General features: G+C 46.7%; 1 protein-coding gene across 2 annotated transcripts in view; it reads right to left on the bottom strand.

Annotated features, from left to right (window-relative positions):
- CCDC170 (coiled-coil domain containing 170) overlaps positions 1 to 20,970 on the bottom strand; it is a 253,403-nt gene that overhangs the window by 177,890 nt on the left and 54,543 nt on the right. For both annotated transcript variants that reach the window (XM_069769173.1, XM_069769172.1), the window contains one exon: positions 11,490 to 11,746. In XM_069769173.1, the coding sequence (XP_069625274.1) occupies positions 11,490 to 11,746 (257 nt within the window). The remainder of the gene's footprint in view (positions 1 to 11,489; positions 11,747 to 20,970) is intronic.

Below are 20,970 nucleotides of genomic sequence, written 5' to 3'. Positions count from 1 at the left end.
TCTGGGACGCAAAGGGTGTACCTCCGTGCCGTTAGTTCGGTACGGAGGGTCTTTTTGCCCCCTTTGCGTGGTTTTCTTTAGGGTTTTGTGTAGACCGCAAAGTTATCTTTCCTATCCTCGCTCTGTTAAGAAAGTCGGGCCTCACTTTGCTGAATCTATTTCGTCCCTACGTTTGTCTTTTCATCTTAACTCACAGTCATTATATGTGGGGGGCTGCCTTTTCCTTTGGGGTATTTCTCTGAGGCAAGGTAGGCTTATTTTCTATCTTCAGGCTAGTTAGTTTCTCAGGCTGTGCCGAGTTGCATAGGCAGAGTTAGGCGCAATCCACGGCTGCCTCTAGTGTTGTTTGGAGAAGATTAGGGATTGCGGTCTGCAGAGTTCCCACGTCTCAGAGCTCGTTCTATTATTTTGGGTTATTGTCAGATCACTGTATGTGCTCTGACCGCTATCTCCATTGTGATACTGAATTGCCTATCACAACAGTACAGGAAGCCCAAAGTGCAAATGATTCTCAATAGAGGGAAAAAAGAAGTTCTGAGACCATTTTTTTTTCTCTTTGCACTGTGTTTTGCCTTTTTTTTCCCCTAGACATTTGGGTGGTTCAGGACACAGGTGTAGCAATGGACATTAAAGGTCTGTCTTCATGTGTGGATCAGCTCACGGCAAGAGTTCAAAATATTCAAGATTTTGTGGTTCAGAATTCTTTGTTAGAACCGAGAATTCCTATTCCAGATTTGTTTTTTGGAGATAGAATTAAATTTCTGAGTTTCAAAAATAATTGTAAACTATTTCTGGCTTTGAAACCTCGCTCCTCTGGTGACCCAGTTCAACAGGTTAGGATCGTCATTTCTTTTTTGCGTGGCGACCCTCAGGACTGGGCATTTTCTCTTGCGTCAGGAGATCCTGCATTAAGTAATATCGATGCGTTTTTCCTGGCGCTTGGATTGCTGTACGATGAGCCTAATTCAGTGGATCAGGCAGAAAAAAATTTGCTTGCTCTTTGTCAGGCTCAGGATGAGATAGACGTATATTGTCAGAAATTTAGAAAGTGGTCCGTTCTCACTCAATGGAATGAATCTGCGCTGGCAGCTATATTCAGAAAGGGTCTCTCTGAAGCCCTTAAGGATGTCATGGTGGGATTTCCTATGCCTGCTGGTTTGAATGAGTCTATGTCTTTGGCCATTCAGATCGGTTGACGCTTGCGTGAGCGTAAATCTGTGCACCATTTGGCGGTATTACCTGAGATTAAACCTAAGTCTATGCAGTGCGATAGGACTATGACCAGAGTTGAACGGCAAGAACACAGACGTCTGAATGGGCTGTGTTTCTACTGTGGTGAATCCATTCATGCTATCTCTGATTGTCCTAAGCGCACTAAGCGGTTCGCTAGGTCTGCCACCATTGGTACTGTACAGTCAAAATTTCTTCTGTCCGTCACCTTGATCTGCTCTTTGTCATCGTATTCTGTCATGGCGTTTGTGGATTCAGGCGCTGCCCTGAATTTGATGGACTTGGAATATGCTAAGCGTTGTGGGTTTTTCTTGGAGCCCTTGCAGTGTCCTATTCCATTGAGAGGAATTGATGCTACGCCTTTGGCCTCAATATTGGACCCAGCTGACCATGTGCATGGCTCCTGCACATCAGGAGGTTATTCGCTTTCTGGTGTTGCATAATCTGCATGATGTGGTCGTGTTGGGGTTGCCATGGCTACAAGCCCATAATCCAGTATTGGATTGGAAATCCATGTCGGTGTCCAGCTGGGGTTGTCAGGGGGTACATGGTGATGTTCCATTTCTGTCAATTTCGTCATCCACCCCTTCTGAGGTTCCAGAGTTCTTGTCTGATTACCGGGATGTATTTGATGAGCCCAAGTCCGATGCCCTACCTCCGCATAGGGATTGTGATTGTGCTATCAATTTGATTCCTGGTAGTAAATTCCCAAAAGGTCGACTGTTTAATTTATCCGTGCCTGAGCACACCGCTATGCGCAGTTATGTGAAGGAATCCCTGGAGAAGGGGCATATTCGCCCGTCATCGTCGCCATTAGGTGCAGGGTTCTTTTTTGTAGCCAAGAAGGATGGTTCGCTGAGACCTTGTATAGATTACCGCCTTCTTAATAAGATCACTGTTAAATTTCAGTACCCCTTGCCATTGTTATCTGATTTGTTTGCTCGGATTAAGGGGGCTAGTTGGTTCACCAAGATAGATCTTCGTGGTGCGTATAATCTGGTGCGAATCAGGCGAGGTGATGATTGGAAAACTGCATTTAATACGCCCGAGGGTCATTTTGAGTATCTAGTGATGCCATTCGGACTTGCCAATGCTCCATCAGTGTTTCAGTCCTTTATGCATGACATCTTCCGAGAATACCTGGATAAATTCCTGATTGTGTACTTGGATGACATTTTGATCTTCTCGGATGATTGGGAGTCTCATGTGAAGCAGGTCAGAACGGTTTTTCAGGTCCTGCGTGCTAATTCTTTGTTTGTGAAGGGATCAAAGTGTCTCTTTGGTGTGCAGAAGGTTTCATTTTTGGGGTTCATCTTTTCCCCTTCTACTATCGAGATGGATCCTGTTAAGGTCCAAGCCATCCATGATTGGACTCAGCCGACATCTCTGAATAGTCTGCAAAAGTTCCTGGGCTTTGCTAATTTTTATCGTCGCTTCATCTGCAATTTTTCTAGTATTGCCAAACCATTGACCGATTTGACCAAGAAGGGTGCTGATTTGGTCAATTGGTCTTCTGCTGCTGTGGAAGCTTTTCAAGAGTTGAAGCGTCGTTTTTCTTCTGCCCCTGTGTTGTGTCAACCAGATGTTTCTCTTCCGTTCCAGGTCGAGGTTGATGCTTCTGAGATTGGTGCAGGGGCTGTTTTATCGCAGAGAGGTTCTGATTGCTCAGTGATGAAACCATGCGCTTTTTTTTCCAGGAAGTTTTCGCCTGCTGAGCGAAATTATGATGTGGGCAACCGAGAGTTGCTGGCCATGAAGTGGGCATTCGAGGAGTGGCGTCATTGGCTTGAAGGAGCTAAGCATCGTGTGGTGGTGTTGACTGATCATAAGAACTTGACTTATCTCGAGTCTGCTAAGCGTTTGAATCCTAAACAGGCTCGTTGGTCGCTGTTTTTTGCCCGTTTTGACTTTGTGATTTCGTACCTTCCGGGCTCTAAAAATGTGAAGGCGGATGCTCTGTCTAGGAGTTTTGTGCCCGACTCTCCGGGTTTATCTGAGCCGGCGGGTATCCTCAAGGAAGGAGTAATTGTGTCTGCCATCTCCCCTGATTTGCGGCGGGTGCTGCAAAAATTTCAGGCTAATAAACCTGATCGTTGTCCAGCGAAGAAACTGTTTGTACCTGATAGGTGGACGAATAAAGTTATCTCTGAGGTTCATTGTTCGGTGTTGGCTGGTCATCCTGGAATCTTTGGTACCAGAGAGTTAGTGGCTAGATCCTTTTGGTGGCCATCTCTGTCGCGGGATGTGCGTACTTTTGTGCAGTCCTGTGGGATTTGTGCTCGGGCTAAGCCCTGCTGTTCTCGTGCCAGTGGGTTGCTTTTGCCCTTGCCGATCCCGAAGAGGCCTTGGACACATATCTCTATGGATTTTATTTCAGATCTTCCCGTTTCTCAAAAGATGTCAGTCATTTGGGTGGTCTGTGATCGCTTTTCTAAGATGGTCCATCTGGTACCCTTGTCTAAATTGCCTTCCTCCTCTGATTTGGTGCCATTGTTCTTCCAGCATGTGGTTCGTTTGCATGGCATTCCAGAGAATATCGTTTCTGACAGAGGTTCCCAGTTTGTTTCGAGGTTTTGGCGAGCCTTTTTTGGTAGGATGGGCATTGACTTGTCTTTTTCCTCAGCTTTCCATCCTCAGACTAATGGCCAGACCGAACGAACCAATCAGACCTTGGAAACCTATCTGAGATGCTTTGTTTCTGCCGATCAGGATGACTGGGTGTCCTTTTTGCCTTTGGCTGAGTTCGCCCTTAATAATCGGGCCAGCTCGGCTACCTTGGTTTTGCCATTTTTCTGCAATTCTGGGTTCCATCCTCGTTTCTCTTCAGGACAGGTTGAGTCTTCGGACTGTCCTGGTGTGGATACTGTGGTGGACAGGTTGCAGCAGATTTGGACTCATGTAGTGGACAATTTGACCTTGTCCCAGGAGAAGGCTCAACGTTTCGCTAATCGCAGACGCCGTGTGGGTCCCCGACTTCGTGTTGGGGATCTGGTTTGGTTATCTTCTCGTCATATTCCTATGAAGGTTTCCTCTCCTAAGTTTAAACCTCGTTTCATTGGTCCGTATAGGATTTCTGAGGTTCTTAATCCTGTGTCTTTTCGTCTGACCCTCCCAGATTCTTTTTCCATACATAACGTATTCCATAGGTCATTGTTGCGGAGATACGTGGCACCTATGGTTCCATCTGTTGACCCTCCTGCCCCGGTTTTGGTGGAGGGGGAATTGGAGTATATTGTGGAGAAGATTTTGGATTCTCGTGTTTCAAGACGGAAACTCCAATATCTGGTTAAATGGAAGGGTTATGCTCAGGAAGATAATTCCTGGGTTTTTGCCTCTGATGTCCATGCTCCCGATCTTGTTCGTACCTTTCATGTGGCTCATCCTGGTCGGCCTGGGGGCTCTGGTGAGGGTTCGGTGACCCCTCCTCAAGGGGGGGGGTACTGTTGTGAATTCTGTGGCAGAGCTCCGTCCTGTGGTCACAAGTGGTACTTCGGCTGATTCTCTCTGGGAGCTTCCGTTTGTGGAGGAAAGTGGTACTGCTGCTTCTGAGTTTCCTCCCTCAGGTGATCTGGTGAGGTCGTTAGGTGCTTCTCTACTTAACTCCACCTAATGCTTTGATCCATGCTTCCTGTCAATGTTCCAGTGTTGGACTTGTTTTTCCCTGGATCATTCCTGTGGCCTGCTGCTCTGCATAGCTAAGTTCTTCTTTGCTATTTGTTTGCTATTTTTTCTGTCCAGCTTGTCTAATTGTTTTGCTGGAAGCTCTGGGACGCAAAGGGTGTACCTCCGTGCCGTTAGTTCGGTACGGAGGGTCTTTTTGCCCCCTTTGCGTGGTTTTCTTTAGGGTTTTGTGTAGACCGCAAAGTTATCTTTCCTATCCTCGCTCTGTTAAGAAAGTCGGGCCTCACTTTGCTGAATCTATTTCATCCCTACGTTTGTCTTTTCATCTTAACTCACAGTCATTATATGTGGGGGGCTGCCTTTTCCTTTGGGGTATTTCTCTGAGGCAAGGTAGGCTTATTTTCTATCTTCAGGCTAGTTAGTTTCTCAGGCTGTGCCGAGTTGCATAGGCAGAGTTAGGCGCAATCCACGGCTGCCTCTAGTGTTGTTTGGAGAGGATTAGGGATTGCGGTCTGCAGAGTTCCCACGTCTCAGAGCTCGTTCTATTATTTTGGGTTATTGTCAGATCATTGTATGTGCTCTGACCGCTATGTCCATTGTGATACTGAATTGCCTATCACAACACAAAACCCTACAAACAACCACGCAAAGGGGGCAAAAAGACCCTCCGTACCGACTAACGGCACGGAGGTACACCCTCTGCGTCCCAGAGCTTCCAGCAAGCAAGAAAAACCAAATAAGCAAGCTGGACAGAAAAAAACAGCAAACAAAATAACAAAAGCGGAACTTAGCTATGCAGAGCAGCAGGCCACAGGAACGATCCAGGAGGAAGCAAGTCCTATACTAGAACATTGACTGGAGTCCAGGATCAAAGCACTAGGTGGAGTTAAATAGAGCAGCACCTAACGACTTCCCCACATCACCTGAGGAAGGAAACTCAGAAGCCGCAGTACCACTCTCCTCCACCAACGGAAGCTCATAGAGAGAATCAGCCGAAGTACCACTTGTGACCACAGGAGGGAGCTCTGCCACAGAATTCACAACAGCCAAGGAAGTCCCAGTACCACAGGTGAGGGCACCTCAGAGTGTATGGCCCCCATCTGTAGCCACAAGTCATGGACCACCTGTGTGAAGTGCCCCATTTTAGAGGGCCGGAATCGATAGCTATAATGGCTATCGGTCTGGACAAGGTAAGTGAGACAAGGCCTCAGTCCCGGATGAACCTAGCATTGACCAAATGAAACCCAAACCCTCTGTCCAAAAAGGAGGAAACGTCCACCTTATTTTCACCCACGTATAAAATAGCTGGAAGGAAAAAATGAGTCTTTCCCACCAAGGTTATGAGTACACCGGAGTTGCCAACCTTCCTGCAACCCAGGCCCTCTAGTTTTCCGGCGGTTGATTAAACAAGTGACGGGTAGGACATGTGCTCACAAAATGACCCTTCTTGCCACAACAGAAATACACTCCCCCTTACGCCGGATTAATGCAAGTTTGCTAGGTTGGAACGTCGCACCCACCTACATGGATTCCACAGTAGAATCACTACTGTCCATGCTCAAACTTGGACCTCCCACCCCCAGAGGTGACTCCCTATGTCTCTGGCGAAGACGGCAATTAACCCGGATTGCCAGAGACATGGCCACCTCATGGGAGTCAGGAGTATCATAGAGAGCTAACGCATTCCTTACTCTCACAGAGAGACCCTCACTGAACTAACTAAGGAGGGCCCGGTCATTCCACCTAGTGTTGGTGGGCCACCGCCGGAACTCGGAGCAGTATCCCCCCGCCAGACGGTCTCCTCGTTGAAGTTGGTGCAGAGAAGATTCAGCCAAGGAGATGTGATCAGGGTCATCATACACCAAGCCCAGAGTCTGAAAAAAGCTCACTACGGTTTGGAGTGACTGTGAGTCAGATGGCAGAGAAAATGCCCATGCTTGTGGGTCCTCCTGCAAAAATGAGATAACAATCCCCACCCGTTGCTCCTCTGTACCAGAGGATACTGGACGCAGCCAGAAATATAGTTTACAGGCCTGACGGAAGACAACAAACTTGTGCCGCCCACCAGAGAACCTTTCTGGCAGCGTGACCATGGGTTCCACAATAGTTTGCCTGGATAGCGAGATCCCTACCACATATAACAGGGTAATGTGAAACCACCGTGCGTAAATCCGCCACCTCCAAACTGAGTTGCTGCAACTGCCCTGTCAGCGCTGCGATAGGATCCGTGATGGATCAGAAAAATAGGCTTTCGGTCTGAGTTAATGTCACGATAGGACTGGGACCAGGGGCACCTTTCCTGTCCTTAGCAATAGGGGGAACCCTAGCATGTCCTGTTCCCCGGGATACCTCAGATGGCAAGGATGCCGGGGCCTCTGCCCTTGCCCTGTCTCCTAGCTGCAGCCCTGTGTCTGTCCCATTCCCCGGGGAAGAGAGGCGCTACCTTGTACTGCAATATGTTACATCAGCTCCTGACGCTCTGCCTGCTGCCACCGGGTCCGGGTCTCTTGCTCTCCCCGCTGCATCCTCTTCACTCTGGGGCTCGGTGCTGACATCCCGGCGCGCGTCCTCTCTTCACTCAGTTGCGCACTCCTGTGGGTTGCGCAGGCGCAGTAGGATCTGACCGCACGTGCTCCCTCTCTCTCTCTCCTCTTCCTGCATGACCTGACTCGGCAGTACTTCCTGGCCTATCGGTGTCTGGGGTCAGGTATTTCAGGTCCTCCTTCCTTAGTGGAGGCACCTGATTATCGTGTTTTCTTGCCATAGTTAGGTCGCATAGTTTCCCTGTACTTCGCCAGACAGTTGCTGTTTAACTCCTTGTTCTTCTTTTCTCCATTTCAGTTCCTGCACCCGTGTTCCACCGTTCCAGTGTCCTCCTTTCCTCAGTCCGGTTCTCATCTCTTCTTCTGGGTCTTCCCTCAGGTTTCTGGCTCTCCTAGTCCTCAGCTCCCATTTCTTCTCACCCAGGTTTTCCCTCCATTCCTTTCCTCTTTGTACTGTTCCTCGGTTCTCCCTTTTACCTTTTCTTTGAGCCGATCCCTGGTCCTGGCCTCCGTGGTTCTTGAGGTCCCTGTGCTTGCCTCCTAACAGTCCCTGTATAGGGGTTGGTTCTACTCTGGAGTGCTCGCTCGGGGGACGTTCGGTTCCATGGTCCAGTGTGTCCACTCCTTGTACCCGTTGCCTTCGGCGTAACAGCATAACACAGTACACCAGCCCGACAGACCGGAACAAAGACAAGGGTAAAAGAAAGAAAATTCCACTCACACAAATTATACTCTCACAAATAACAGAGGTATTCATCAAGGTGTGAAGGACGGGGGAAGAAAATAAGGCAGGTAAGCATGAGAAATTTCCAAGCATACAAACCAAGCAACAGTCGCACAATAAACTCCCCCAACTCTCCAAACACCAGTTTCTCCCTCTTCAGATCTATGTAGCAAGTGCTAACTCAAACAAGGACCTGGCCAGAAGGCCTAGCTTTTATAGGAGAGAGTAGTGGCTAACCGAGTAAAGCTGAATACAGGGATTTCCACATGGCCGATTAACCCCTGTCCTGCTGAAAGAAAACAAACACATTTAATACACCGGAGAAGTGCTTCTTCTCAGCGGCGAAGCAGGAGCCATCAGACGCTGGGGTCTTCTTGCACTGCTCTGTCGCGGTAACTCCATGACATGTTTAATTCATTGGTATTCAATAGGCAAAGGGTTATAATGACCATGTATAACCCATTAACAGTGGCTCGTGTTTTAGAAATCTATTGCATGAATATCTCTAGCAGGCTACTGAATATATTATAATCATATTACATGTTTTATACTTAGGAATTCTATTAACTACTAGATGGTAGCCTGATCCTAACACATTGGGTATTCTAGAATATGTATGTAGTTTATTTATGAAGATTTTAGAATAATACATTGAATACACAGGATTTGGCCGGCCGTGACCACTTAGTGTAGCGTGGTTCAAATCCCGCGCCAATTCGCGGTCGGACTGCGCCTGTTGCTGATTGTTCGTGGCCGGGAACGTAGTATATAGCACAGTCACGTAGTATATAACAGCTCACGTAGTAAATAGCACAGCCTCGTAGTATATTGCACAGCCACGTAGTATATAGCACAGCCACATAGTATATAGCACAGCCCACAGAGTATATAGCACAGCCCATGGAGTATATTGCACAGCCAACAGAGTATATTGTACAGCCCACATAGAATATTGCACAGCTCACGTAGTATATTGCACAGCCCACGTAGTATATTGCACAGCCCGCGTAGTATATTGCACAGCCCGCGTAGTATATTGCACAGCCCGCGCAGTACCATGCACGCAGTATATAATACAGGCCACGTAGTGTATAGCACAGGCCACGTAGTGTATAACACAGGCCACATAGTGTATAGCACAGGCCACGTAGTGTATAGCACAGCCCACGCAGTATATTGCACAGCCCGCGTAGTACATTGCACAGCCCACGTACTATATTGCACATCCCGCGTACTATACTGCACAGCCCGCGTAGTATATTGCACAGCCAGCGCAGTACATTGCACAGCCCGTGCAGTACATTGCACAGCCCGCGCAGTACATTGCACAGCCTGCGCAGTACATTGCACAGCCCACGTAGTATATTGCACAGCCCACGTTGTATATTGCACAGCCCACGCAGTATATTGTTCAGCCCACGTAGTATATTGCCCAGCCCACGTAGTATATAACACAGCCCACGTAATATATTGCACAGCCCACGCAGTATATAGCAATGTGGGCACCATATCCCTGTTAAAAAAAAGAATTAAAATAAAAAATAGTGATATACTCACTCTCCGTTGGCCCCCGGATCCAAGCAAAGCGTTTTCCGATGCTCCTCGCGTGCTCCGGTCTCAAGAGTGCATTGTGGTCTCGCAAGATGATGATGTAGCAGTGGTCTCGCAAGATGATGATGTAGCAGTGGTCTCGCAAGATGATGATGTATGGGCAGCACGGTGGCGCAGTGGTTAGCACTGCAGCCTTGCAGCGCTGGGGTCCTGGGTTCTAATCCCACCCAGGACAACATCTGCAAAGAGTTTGTATGTTCTCTCCGTGTTTGCGTGGGTTTCCTCCGGGCACTCCGGTTTCCTCCCACATTCCGAAGACATACTGATAGGGATTCTAGATTGTGAGCCCCATCGGGGACAGCGATGATAATGTGTGCAAAACTGTAAAGCGCTGCGGAATATGTTAGCGCTATATAAAAATAAAGATTATTATTATTATGTAGCGGTCTCGCGAGACCTCTACGTCAACATCTCGTGAGACCGCAATGCATGGAGCGGTCACCGGGGCGTCACGAGGAGCGGGAAAGGCCTGTTCCTGATCCGGGGGGCCGACGGCGGTGAGTATATAACTATTTTTTATTTTTTTATGATTTTTAACATTAGATCTTTTTACTATTGATGCTGCATAGGCAGCATCAATAGTAAAAAGTTGGTCACACAGGGTTAATAGCAGCGTTAACCGAGTGCGTTACACCGCAGTCAACGCTGCCATTAACCCTGTGTGAGCACTGACTGGAGGGGATTATGGAGCAGGCACTGACTGTGGGGAGGAAGGAGCGGCCATTTTGCTGCCGGACTGTGCCCGTCGCTGATTGGTCGTGGCTGTTTTGTCACGACTAATCAGCGACTTGGATTTCCATGACAGACAGAGGCCGCGACCAATGAATATCCGTGACAGACAGATAGAAAGACAGACGGAAGTGACCCTTAGACAATTATATAGTAGATTATCCTCATATAGCTGTAGTTAAATGGAATCTATCAGTAGGATTAACCCTTGAAAGCCATCTATATGGGCATGCAAGTCTTAGAAAGTTCAATATAATGATACCTTGATATCTGCAATCCAATGTCTTTTTCCAGAGAAATCTATATTTTTCTTATATGCAAATTAGCTGTTAAGATCTATGGACCGGACACTGATCTACATGACACTTTGCTCTCATAATCATACACAGCTCTGCAGTGAGATCAGAACTAACACAGGACAGCAGATGTGAACTTCGTCTCATTACAAATATTTGCAGCAGCCTTTGCCCTCTCATAGTGCTGTCTGCTCTGCTGCAAAGCGGTGCCTGACTATAACTAACATAGTACAGAAGAGTTGAACCTTGTTTTCTTACAAACACATCAAGAACATTTGCAGTTATCTTCTCGCAGAGTTGCTGGCTCTGCTATACTGCCCTTCCCCCACACTAGTTGCTGTGAAATGGACGCTGATGGACAGTGAGAGAACTGCAGCTGCAAATGTTTTGGTAATGGGATAAAATTCACTTCTGTACTGTGTTAGTTCTAGTTTTACTGCACTTTACTGTGTGTGATTTTGAGAGCAAATTGGTAGTCATTATTTGGTTCACACTGGTAATGCCCCCTTTCATTTAAAATAATCTCTATAGGCAGATAGTCATGCAAATCAGGGTTCAGCTGATCTTAACAGCTCATCTACATATTAAGAAAAATGTAGATTTCACTGGAACAAGTCATGAACACAGTTATCAAGGCATCATTTTATTTACCTTTCTATGACCTACATGCCCATTTAGATGGCTTAAGAAAGTTGATCTACTGGCAGATTCCCTTTAATAGTAGTGATAGCTTACTTTAACTTAGACTCCATTTCTTGTAGTCTTTCTTTCAGTCCTCGGTTTTCCTGAATGATTCCCTTTAAGGTCAATTCTGCTCTAGTTTTTGAATTTGCCAATATACCCGAATCTTCCTCTGTCTCCTGTAGCCTTGCCCTTAGAGAGGTGATAAGAGAGGACTGTCGTGCATTGTTTTCTCGGTAGCTTTCCACTTCAGCTTTTAGCTCTTGCAGACACAAATCCTTGGAGGAAAGCTTAGACCAAATATCAAGCAGCTGAAAAAAAATTGAAAATAAGTTGCTGAAAGTATTCAATAAAACTTTCAATCAGTGCAAATTCTACAGTCTCCAATAGACACAACTTTATAATATCTTTATATCATAAAAAAGGAAAAGATGAGCAATAGCGCTAATATACGGTATACCAGCTTCTTTTATAGCTGCATACTCAGAAACACATTTTATCCTGGAGAACAAGGGACAATGTCCAATGAAAAAATTAAAATAAAACTAAATCTGAGATGTACTCACCAGAATTATCAGAGAATGTTCAACAATATAGGAAAGGATAGTCTGAGTGGTTTCCTTACCTGTTTGCGTTATGCTGTGGTAATCATCCCTCCTAACAGTGAGTAACGGGTCTTAACAGTGAGATAGAACTGTTCACTTTTTGATAAAGATAAAAAACAAATTTGTAAGATTGATTTCAGAGATGAGGCCCTCACCTATATAAGCACTACCATGGTGCAGGTGTTACCCTGATGAAGGCGGTCACAACCGCAGAAACCCGTTGGATGAACGAACATTCTGCTTCCCAAAAAGAGTCCGTACTGCACAGTGACGTCATGCGCCTGTAAGGCTACTTTTACACTAGCGTCGTTTGGGATACGTCGCAATGCGTCGTTTTGGCAAAAAAACGCATCCTGCAAAGTTGTCTGCAGGATGCGTTTTTTCCCCATAGACTAACATTAGCGACGCATTGCGGCGCATTGCCACACGTCGCAACCGTCGTGCGACGGTTGCATCGTGTTGTGGCGGACCGTCCGAACAAAAAAACTTTGCTTGCAATTTTTTTTGAGCGTCGTGTCCGCCATTTCTGACCGCACATGCGCGGTCGGAACTCCGCCCCCACCTCCCCGCAACTCACAATGGGGCAGCGGATGCGCTGGAAAAATGCATCCGCTGCCCCCATTGTGCGGCACTTCCACAGTATGCGTCGGTACGTCAGCCCGACGCACTGCGATGGGCCGAGTACGACGCTAGTGTGAAAGTAGCCTAAGTCGGCAGTTTGTTTGAACATGTGCTGGTAGAACAGTGACCGTTCGGCACTATACCAGCACAGTGCATTATTGCCAACATCATTCAAGGCACTTGGAACCTTTCCACAAACCCAGCGTGAGTTCTCACAATCAGGAGAACTTATCGCCATCAAAGTTGCAGCGGGATACTCAGCAGCTAATTGGACATAACAACATCTAGGATGGATCATCACCGCAGCATAATGCAAACAGGTATGGAAGCCACTCAGGCTATCCTTTCCTATATCGTTGAACATTCTCTGATAAATGTGGTGAGCGCATCTCAGATTTTGTTTTATTATAATAACTCTTAGGCCGCCGTCACACTTGCGAGTTTTACGGACGTATGAGTGCAGAAAATACGTCCATAAAACTCGCAAAACAAACGGCACAATTATTCCCTATGCCCCTGCTCCTATCTGCCGTATTTTACTGATCAGTATTATACGGCTTTCTACGGCCGTAGAAAATCGCAGCATGCTGCGTTTGTCACCGTACTGCGCAAGAAATACGCCAATGAAAGTCTATGGAAGCCTGAAAAATATGGATCACACACGGACCAGCAGTGTGACTTGCGAGAAATACGCAACGGTGTTAGAGAGAAAAGCCGGCAATTCAGTGCGGTGTACAGTAAAATCACACTGACAGCTTACAGAAGAATAGGTAGAATAAATGTGTACACATAGAATAGGTATATATATATATATGTCAGTGAAACACATATATGTATATATTAATATTTCTTCCAGCGCGAGATAGCTTTAAAGCTGGTAATTCAATTGCCGGCTTTTGCTATCTCCTTCCTAAACCCGACATGATTTGAGACCTGGTTTACATACAGTAAACCATCTCATATCCCCCTTTTTTTGCATATTCCACACTACTAATGTTAGTAGTGTGTATATGCAAAATTTGGCCTCTCTATCTACTAAATTAAAGGGTTAAATGGCGGAAAAAATTGGCGTGGGCTCCCGCGCAATTTTCTCCGCCAGAGTAGTAAAGCCAGTGACTGAGGGCAGATATTAATAGCCTGGAGAGGGTCCATGGTTATTGGCCTCCCCCCTGGCTAAAAACATCTGCCCCCAGCCACCCCAGAAAAGGCACATCTGGAAGATGCGCCTATTCTGGCACTTGGCCACTCTCTTCCCATTCCCGTGAAGCGGTGGGATATGGGGTAATGAAGGGTTAATGTCACCTTGCTGTTGTAAAGTGACATTAAGCCAAATTAATATTGGAGAGGCGTCAATTATGACACCGATCCATTATTAATCCAATACTAGTAAAGGGTTAAAAAAATACAAAAAAACACATTATTAAAAATTATTTTAATGAAATAAAAACAAAGGTTGCTTTAATATTTTATTCAATGCCCAATCCAATCACTGAAGACCCTCGTTCTGTAACAAAAAAAACATAATAAACCAACAATATCCATACCTTCCGAAGATCTGTAAAGTCCAACGATGTAAATCCATCTGAAGGGGTTAAAATATTTTGCAGCCACGAGCTTTGCTAATGCAACGTTGTTCGTGGCTGCAAAACCCCGGGGAATGAAGGTAAAGTAGGTCAATGACCTATATTTACCTTCATTTGCGGTGAGGCGCCCTCTGCTGGTTGTTCCTAGATCGTGGGAATTTTCCTAGAAAGCTCCCAGGCTCGACTTCATAAGAGGCGCCCTCTGCTGGTTGTCCTCATATGAACTCGAGCCTGGGAGCTTTCTAGGAAAGTTCCCACGATCTAGGAACAACCAGCAGAGGGCGCCTCACCGCAAATGAAGGTAAATATAGGTCATTGACCTACTTTACCTTCATTCCCCGGGGTTTTGCAGCCACAAACAACATTGCATTAGCAAAGCTCATGGCTGCAAAATATTTTAACCCCTTCAGATGGATTTACATCGTTGGACTTTACAGATCTGTGGAAGGTAAGGATATTGTTGGTTTATTATGTTTTTTTTGTTACAGAACGAGGGTCTTCAGTGATTGGATTGGGCGTTGAATAAAATATTATAACAACCTTTGTTTTTATTTCATTAAAATAATTTTTAATAATGTGTTTGTGTATTTTTTTAACCCTTTACTAGTATTGGATTAATAATGGATAGGTGTCATAATTGACGCCTCTCCATTATTAATTTGGCTTAATGTCACCTTACAATAGCAAGGTGGCATTAACCCTTCATTACCCCATATCCCACCGCTACAAGGGAATGGGAAGAGAGTGGCCAAGTGCCAGAATAGGTGCATCTTCCAGATGTGCCTTTTCTGGGGTGGCTGGGGGAAGATGTTTTTAGCCAGGGGGGGGGCAATAACCGTGGACCCTCTCCAGGCTATTAATATCTGCCCTCAGTCACCGGCTTTACCACTCTGGCGGAGAAAATTGCGCGGGAGCCCACGCCAATTTTTTCCGCCATTTAACCCTTTAATTTAGTAGATAGAGCGGCCAAACTTTGCATATACACACTACTAACATTAGTAGTGTGGAATATGCAAAAAAAGGGGGATATGACATGGTTTACTGTATCTTAACCATGTCTCATATCATGTCGGGTTTAGGAAGGAGAGAGCAAAAGCCGGTAATTGAATTACCGGCTTTAAAGCTATCTCGCGCTGGAAGAAATATTAATATATATATATATATATATATATATATATATATATATGTGTGTCTACTGACATATATATATATATATATATATATATATATATGTATATATATATATATATATATATATAGACAGTATATATATATATATATTTTTTTTTTTTTTTTTTTGGTGACACATGGATCCCTTCTAATGCCGTATGTTGGTTTTGCAAGCCTGCGAGAAAAACACGCAGTACGGATGCCATACGGATTACATACGGAGGATGCCATGCGCAAAAAACGCTGACACACCCTGCCTACGGAGGAGCTACGGACCACTATTTTGGGGACTTTTCAGCGTATTACGGCCGTAATATACGGACCGTATTGTTTTACGCTGTGTGTTACGCCGGCCTAAAGGTCACATGTAATGATAGTTGTTGCTACATCTACTTGGGAAGACCTTGAGAACGTAAGACAAGGGAAAATAATTGATCTATAAGGGTATAAACAAATACTAAATATAAATAACTTATATTGTAAATGCTGTGACTGAAAAGACCGGACTGTGTTAGGCTACAGGGACAGTCGTTGGAAATACATGAGGAAAGTGAGAAAAAAAGAACCGACCAAAAAAGTCCCAGTACAACAAAGGTGAGTGAAAAAAATGCTTAATTGGAACCAGGCGATAAAAGGGGTGACAGAACAATGATTAAAAGAATATTAAAAATGTATATAAAACAGGAATGCACACCCAGGAGTATAAAAAGGAGGTTCTGTAATGTAATCATAATATTTTGGGGTACATAAAAGTAAGCACAGTAAAGTGCATAACCAGATAGGAATAATTATATATAAATTATACAGGAGTAAGTAAAGTGCAAGTGCAGTCGGTGATAATGTAAACCAGTATAAATTAAACAACTCAAAAAAGGTCCATGTACTGTAAGTACAGAAGTAGCGAGAGAAATATATACAAGACAGTGCTTATAGTGTAGTATGGACCTAGTGTTGTAAATCACCTAACAGTGTAAGTCATAAGGTATTCAGGTTGTAGGAACAGTGGACCCACTAGCAGACAAACTCCTTCATCTGATTGGCGTCCACTCCAAAGGGGTCAGTGGGTGTGACAAAGGACGTTGTCCGAAACGCGTGTCGGGGTGCGTGCCGCACCTGTAAGCTCACCACCAGGTAATCTTACATCTCCATATTTTTGTAGGTCTAATTGACTCGGATCGCACTCATTACTTTTACACCAGTGACATCTCAATGCTGTGTCACTATCCACTCTGTGTGTCTACGTGTACACAATGATTCAGTGCATCCTGCCTACTCTGAATACATCTTCATGTATTCCTGGTGTTCATATCCTATTTAATCTTTTATCACAGCCCCTGATAATCACCACTATTGATATACCTCTCACTATTTGTTACCTCAGCTTCCGTGGCTCCGCCTCCTGCCGCCGGCTCGCTCGCTCTCCTCGCTGCGTCCTCTTCTTCCCGGGGCTCGGTCCGGGCGTTGCGCTTGGCGTCCTCTTCTCTCCGGGGTTCGGTCCTGGCGTCCCGGCGTGCATCCTCTCTCCGTCTGGGTGCGCACGCCTGTGGCTTGCGCGGGCACAGCCAGGTCTGACCGTGCGCGCGCACCTCCTTCCTCTTCTCTTCCTGCTTGACCTGACCCGGAAGTCCTTCCTGCCAATCAGTGTCCAGCGTCAGGTACTTTAGGCCCTCCTTCCTTCTTGGAGGTGCCTGATTATTGAGTTGCTACGCTTTAGTTAGGTCGCGTATTTGCCCTTTGCTCCCCTGGTCTTTTGCGCATTAACCCTGGTTCCTCTCTTGTCTTCCCTTAGCTCCCGTCTACCTCCGATCCAGTGTCTCCCCTCTGTTCCTGCTTCCGTGTTTTCCCTCTGGTCTTCGGTTCCTTCTGGTCTTCAGCTTCCCCTTTTTGTCGCTTTCATTGAGCCGATCCCTGGTCCTGGCCTCCGTGGTTCTTGAGGTCCCCGCGTTTGCCTCCTAACAGTCCCTGTATAGGGGTTGGTTTCTCTGGAGTGCTCGTTTGGGGTAGCTTCGGTTCCATGGTCCAGTGGGTCCATTCCTTGTACCCTATACCCTCTGGCGTAACAGAATAATCAGGCCATGGATCCCGCCGGGGCCACTGCTTTAAAAGAGTTGGTTTTCTTACAAGAGAACCAGACCCGAATCATGTCTTTTATGAAGACGATGGATTCTCGTTTGTCTGCTTTACAAACCGCGGATCCCGGGAATGCCGCTCAGTTAGCCAGTCTCCAGCAAGAGCTGGTTCAGCAGCGTGATACGCAGGCGCACATCTTGTCCTATATGGCTTCCGTGGATGGTTGCATGCTTTCTTTGCAGACAACTTCCTCCCGGTCTCCAGATAATTCCTCTGCGCCTCCTCCTCGTTTGGGTAAGCCGCCTCGCTATAGCGGTGACCCTAAACTGTGTCGGGGTTTCCTCAATCAGTGTCGTTTACACTTTGAGTTGCTACCCCAGCAATATCCTACCGATCGGGCTAAGGTCGCTTTTATTGTGTCCCATTTAGAGGGAGAGGCTCTTTTCTGGGTGAATCCTCTCTGGGAGCGGGACGACCCTATAGTGACCAGTGTTGCCACCTTTTTGGACACTTTCAGGAGGGTGTTTGATGAGCCCGGAAGGCTCGCTTCTACAACTGAGGCTCTCTTTAACCTCCATCAGGGCTCCCTCTCTTTGGGGCAATATGCCATATGCTTTTCGTGGAATAACGAGGCGTTGGTAGGAACTTTTTGGCGAGGGTTGTCTGGAAAGATTAAAGATGAGCTTGTAGGAAGGGATACCCCCACTACCTTGGAGGAGCTCATTTCTCTCGCTACACGCATCGACTTGCGCTTCCAGGAGCGTTCTAGAGAGGCTGCTAGGGAGAGGAGGCCTATGCGCCCTTCTTCTTCCTCTGTGCAGTGTCCTCCTACTCTTCGGTCTTCTGCTTCCGCTTCTGCAGCTCCCGAACCTATGCAGGTAGATCGGGTCAAGATGGCGGATCAGTGCAGAAGAGAGAGGCTGGCACAAGGTCTCTGCTTGTACTGTGGTGGTTCGTCTCATTTCCTGCGCTCATGTCCAGAGAGGCCGGGAAACGCCTCCACTTAGGACAGGTAAGAGAGGCCTCCCTAAGTGTGTCTGAACCCTCTCCACCTCTTACTCTTTCTGTCCTTATAATTCAGGGGTCAAAACGTGGCTCAGAACTTGCTTATTTGGATTCGGGGGCGGCAGGTAACTTTATACGGCTTAAGGAGGTGAAGAAATACCGGATTCCTGTGGTCGCCCTGAGTTCTCCACGTATGATCGCTTCCGTGGATGGCAAGCTTCTACAAGAGTCCGTCTCTATGGTTACCGAGGAGGTAACTCTTCAAGTAGGTGCTATGCACCAGGAGAAGATTGCTTTCTACGTTTTACCCAACTTGTCTCATCCTCTTCTCCTCGGCCTTCCTTGGCTCCGGACTCACGAACCAGTCCTGGATTGGCGTTCTGGGGAGATCCTTCGATGGGGACATCCATGCCAAGAGAGGTACTTAGCTTCTGTTCGCCCGGTTACGGTTTCTCAACCTTCTTTGGGTCCTGAAGGCTTGCCTCCTGCCTATTGGCCTTTCGCTGACGTTTTCGACAAGAAAGAAGCTGAGACTCTTCCTCCGCATCGGCCTTACGACTGCCCTGTCGAATTACGTCTTGGGACCACGCCACCCAGAGGTCGGATCTATCCCTTGTCTCCTGCTGAGACATCTGCCATGTCTGAATACATCCAGGAGAACCTCGCTAAGGGTTTTATAAGAAAATCTTCCTCGCCTGCTGGGGCCGGTTTTTTCTTTGTTAAGAAGAAAGACGGTTCTTTACGTCCTTGCATCGATTACCTGGGGTTGAACAACATCACTATAAAAAATAAGTACCCGTTGCCTTTAATCCCGGAGCTCTTTGATCGTTTGAGAGGAGCGCGGATTTTCTCGAAGTTGGATCTTCGTGGAGCCTATAACCTTGTGCGAATTCGCTCTGGAGATGAGTGGAAGACGGCCTTTAACACCCGGGACGGTCATTATGAATATCTCGTCATGCCTTTTGGGCTGTGTAACGCTCCCGCAGTTTTTCAGGAATTCGTCAATGACATCTTTCGGGATTTGCTTTACTCCTGCGTTGTGGTATACCTAGACGATATTCTCATTTTCTCTCCGGATTTGTCTTCTCATAGAAGGAGCGTCCGCCTTGTTCTGCAACGTCTCCGGGAGAATCGCCTCTATGCTAAGATGGAGAAATGTCTCTTCGAGCGATCTTCTTTGCCCTTTTTAGGATATATTGTCTCTGAGAATGGGCTGGAGATGGATCCAGAGAAGTTATCTGCTATCCTTCAGTGGCCACGTCCGGTCGGGGTGAAAGCTATCCAACGCTTCCTCGGTTTTGCTAATTACTTCTGACAGTTTATTTCACACTTTTCGTCCATCATCAAGCCTATTTCCAACCTCACTCGGAAGGGATCCAGGTCTATCGTGTGGTCTCCTGAGGCTGAAGAAGCTTTTTTAAGTCTTAAACGGGCTTTTTCTTCCGCACCTGTACTGCATCGGCCTGTGGCTAACAAGCCGTTCATCCTGGAAGTGGACGCTTCTTCCACCGGAGCTGGCGCTGTGTTATCTCAAGGGTCTTCCTCTGGCCGCTTGTTTCCCTGGGGGTTCTTTTCTAAGGCCTTCTCTTCTGCGGAGTGCAACTATTCTATTGGGGATAGAGAGCTGCTAGCCATCAAGATGGCCCTAGAGGAGTGGCGCCATTTGCTAGAGGGAGCGGTATATCCATTTACTATTTTTACTGACCACAAGAGTCTGGCCTACATCCAGTCAGCCCGGAGGCTGAACCCTCGACAGGCCAGGTGGTCTCTATTCTTCGCTCGCTTTGATTTCGAGTTACATTTTCTTCCTGGTCCGAAGAACTTTAAAGCAGACGCCTTATCCCGATCCCTTCAACCCCAAGATTTTGAAGAGGATCTCTCTCACATCATTGAGCCGGTCAAGGTCATCCCCGTGGCTCCCATGAGGTTGATTTCTCCACCGCCTGGCAAGACCTTTGTTCCTGAATCCAAAAGGACTCAAGTGTTGCGCTGGGGTCATTCCTCCAAAATCTCTGGTCATGTCGGGGTTAAGAAGACTTTAGAACTTCTCTCTCGGTTTTACTGGTGGCCCACTCTACGTCAAGATGTGGTTGACTTCTCGGCTTCCTCTCCTTCCTGCGCCAAGGTCAAGGTACCCAGACGATTGCCTTCTGGACTTCTGCTTCCTTTACCTGTTCCTTCTGCTCCCTGGCAACACATCGCCTTGGATTTCATCACGGATTTGCCTAATTCTGCCGGATTCACTACCATCCTGGCAGTGGTTGCCTGCTTCTCCAAGATGGCACACTTTGTTCTGTTGCAGCAACTTCCTTCTGCTCAAGAATTGGCTAAGGTCTTTGTCCAACACGTTTTCCGTCTTCATGGATTTCCTTCTCACATGGTGTCGGATCGAGGTGTGCAGTTTACCTCACGGTTCTGGAGGACTCTGTGTGAACTTCTGGAGGTCAAGTTGGATTTTTCCTCCGCTTATCACCCTCAAAC

Source organism: Ranitomeya imitator, chromosome 5 (assembly GCF_032444005.1).
Source record: "Ranitomeya imitator isolate aRanImi1 chromosome 5, aRanImi1.pri, whole genome shotgun sequence".
In the NCBI taxonomy this organism is placed as follows: domain Eukaryota; kingdom Metazoa; phylum Chordata; class Amphibia; order Anura; family Dendrobatidae; genus Ranitomeya; species Ranitomeya imitator.
This window is presented reverse-complemented; position numbering and strand designations above follow the sequence as displayed.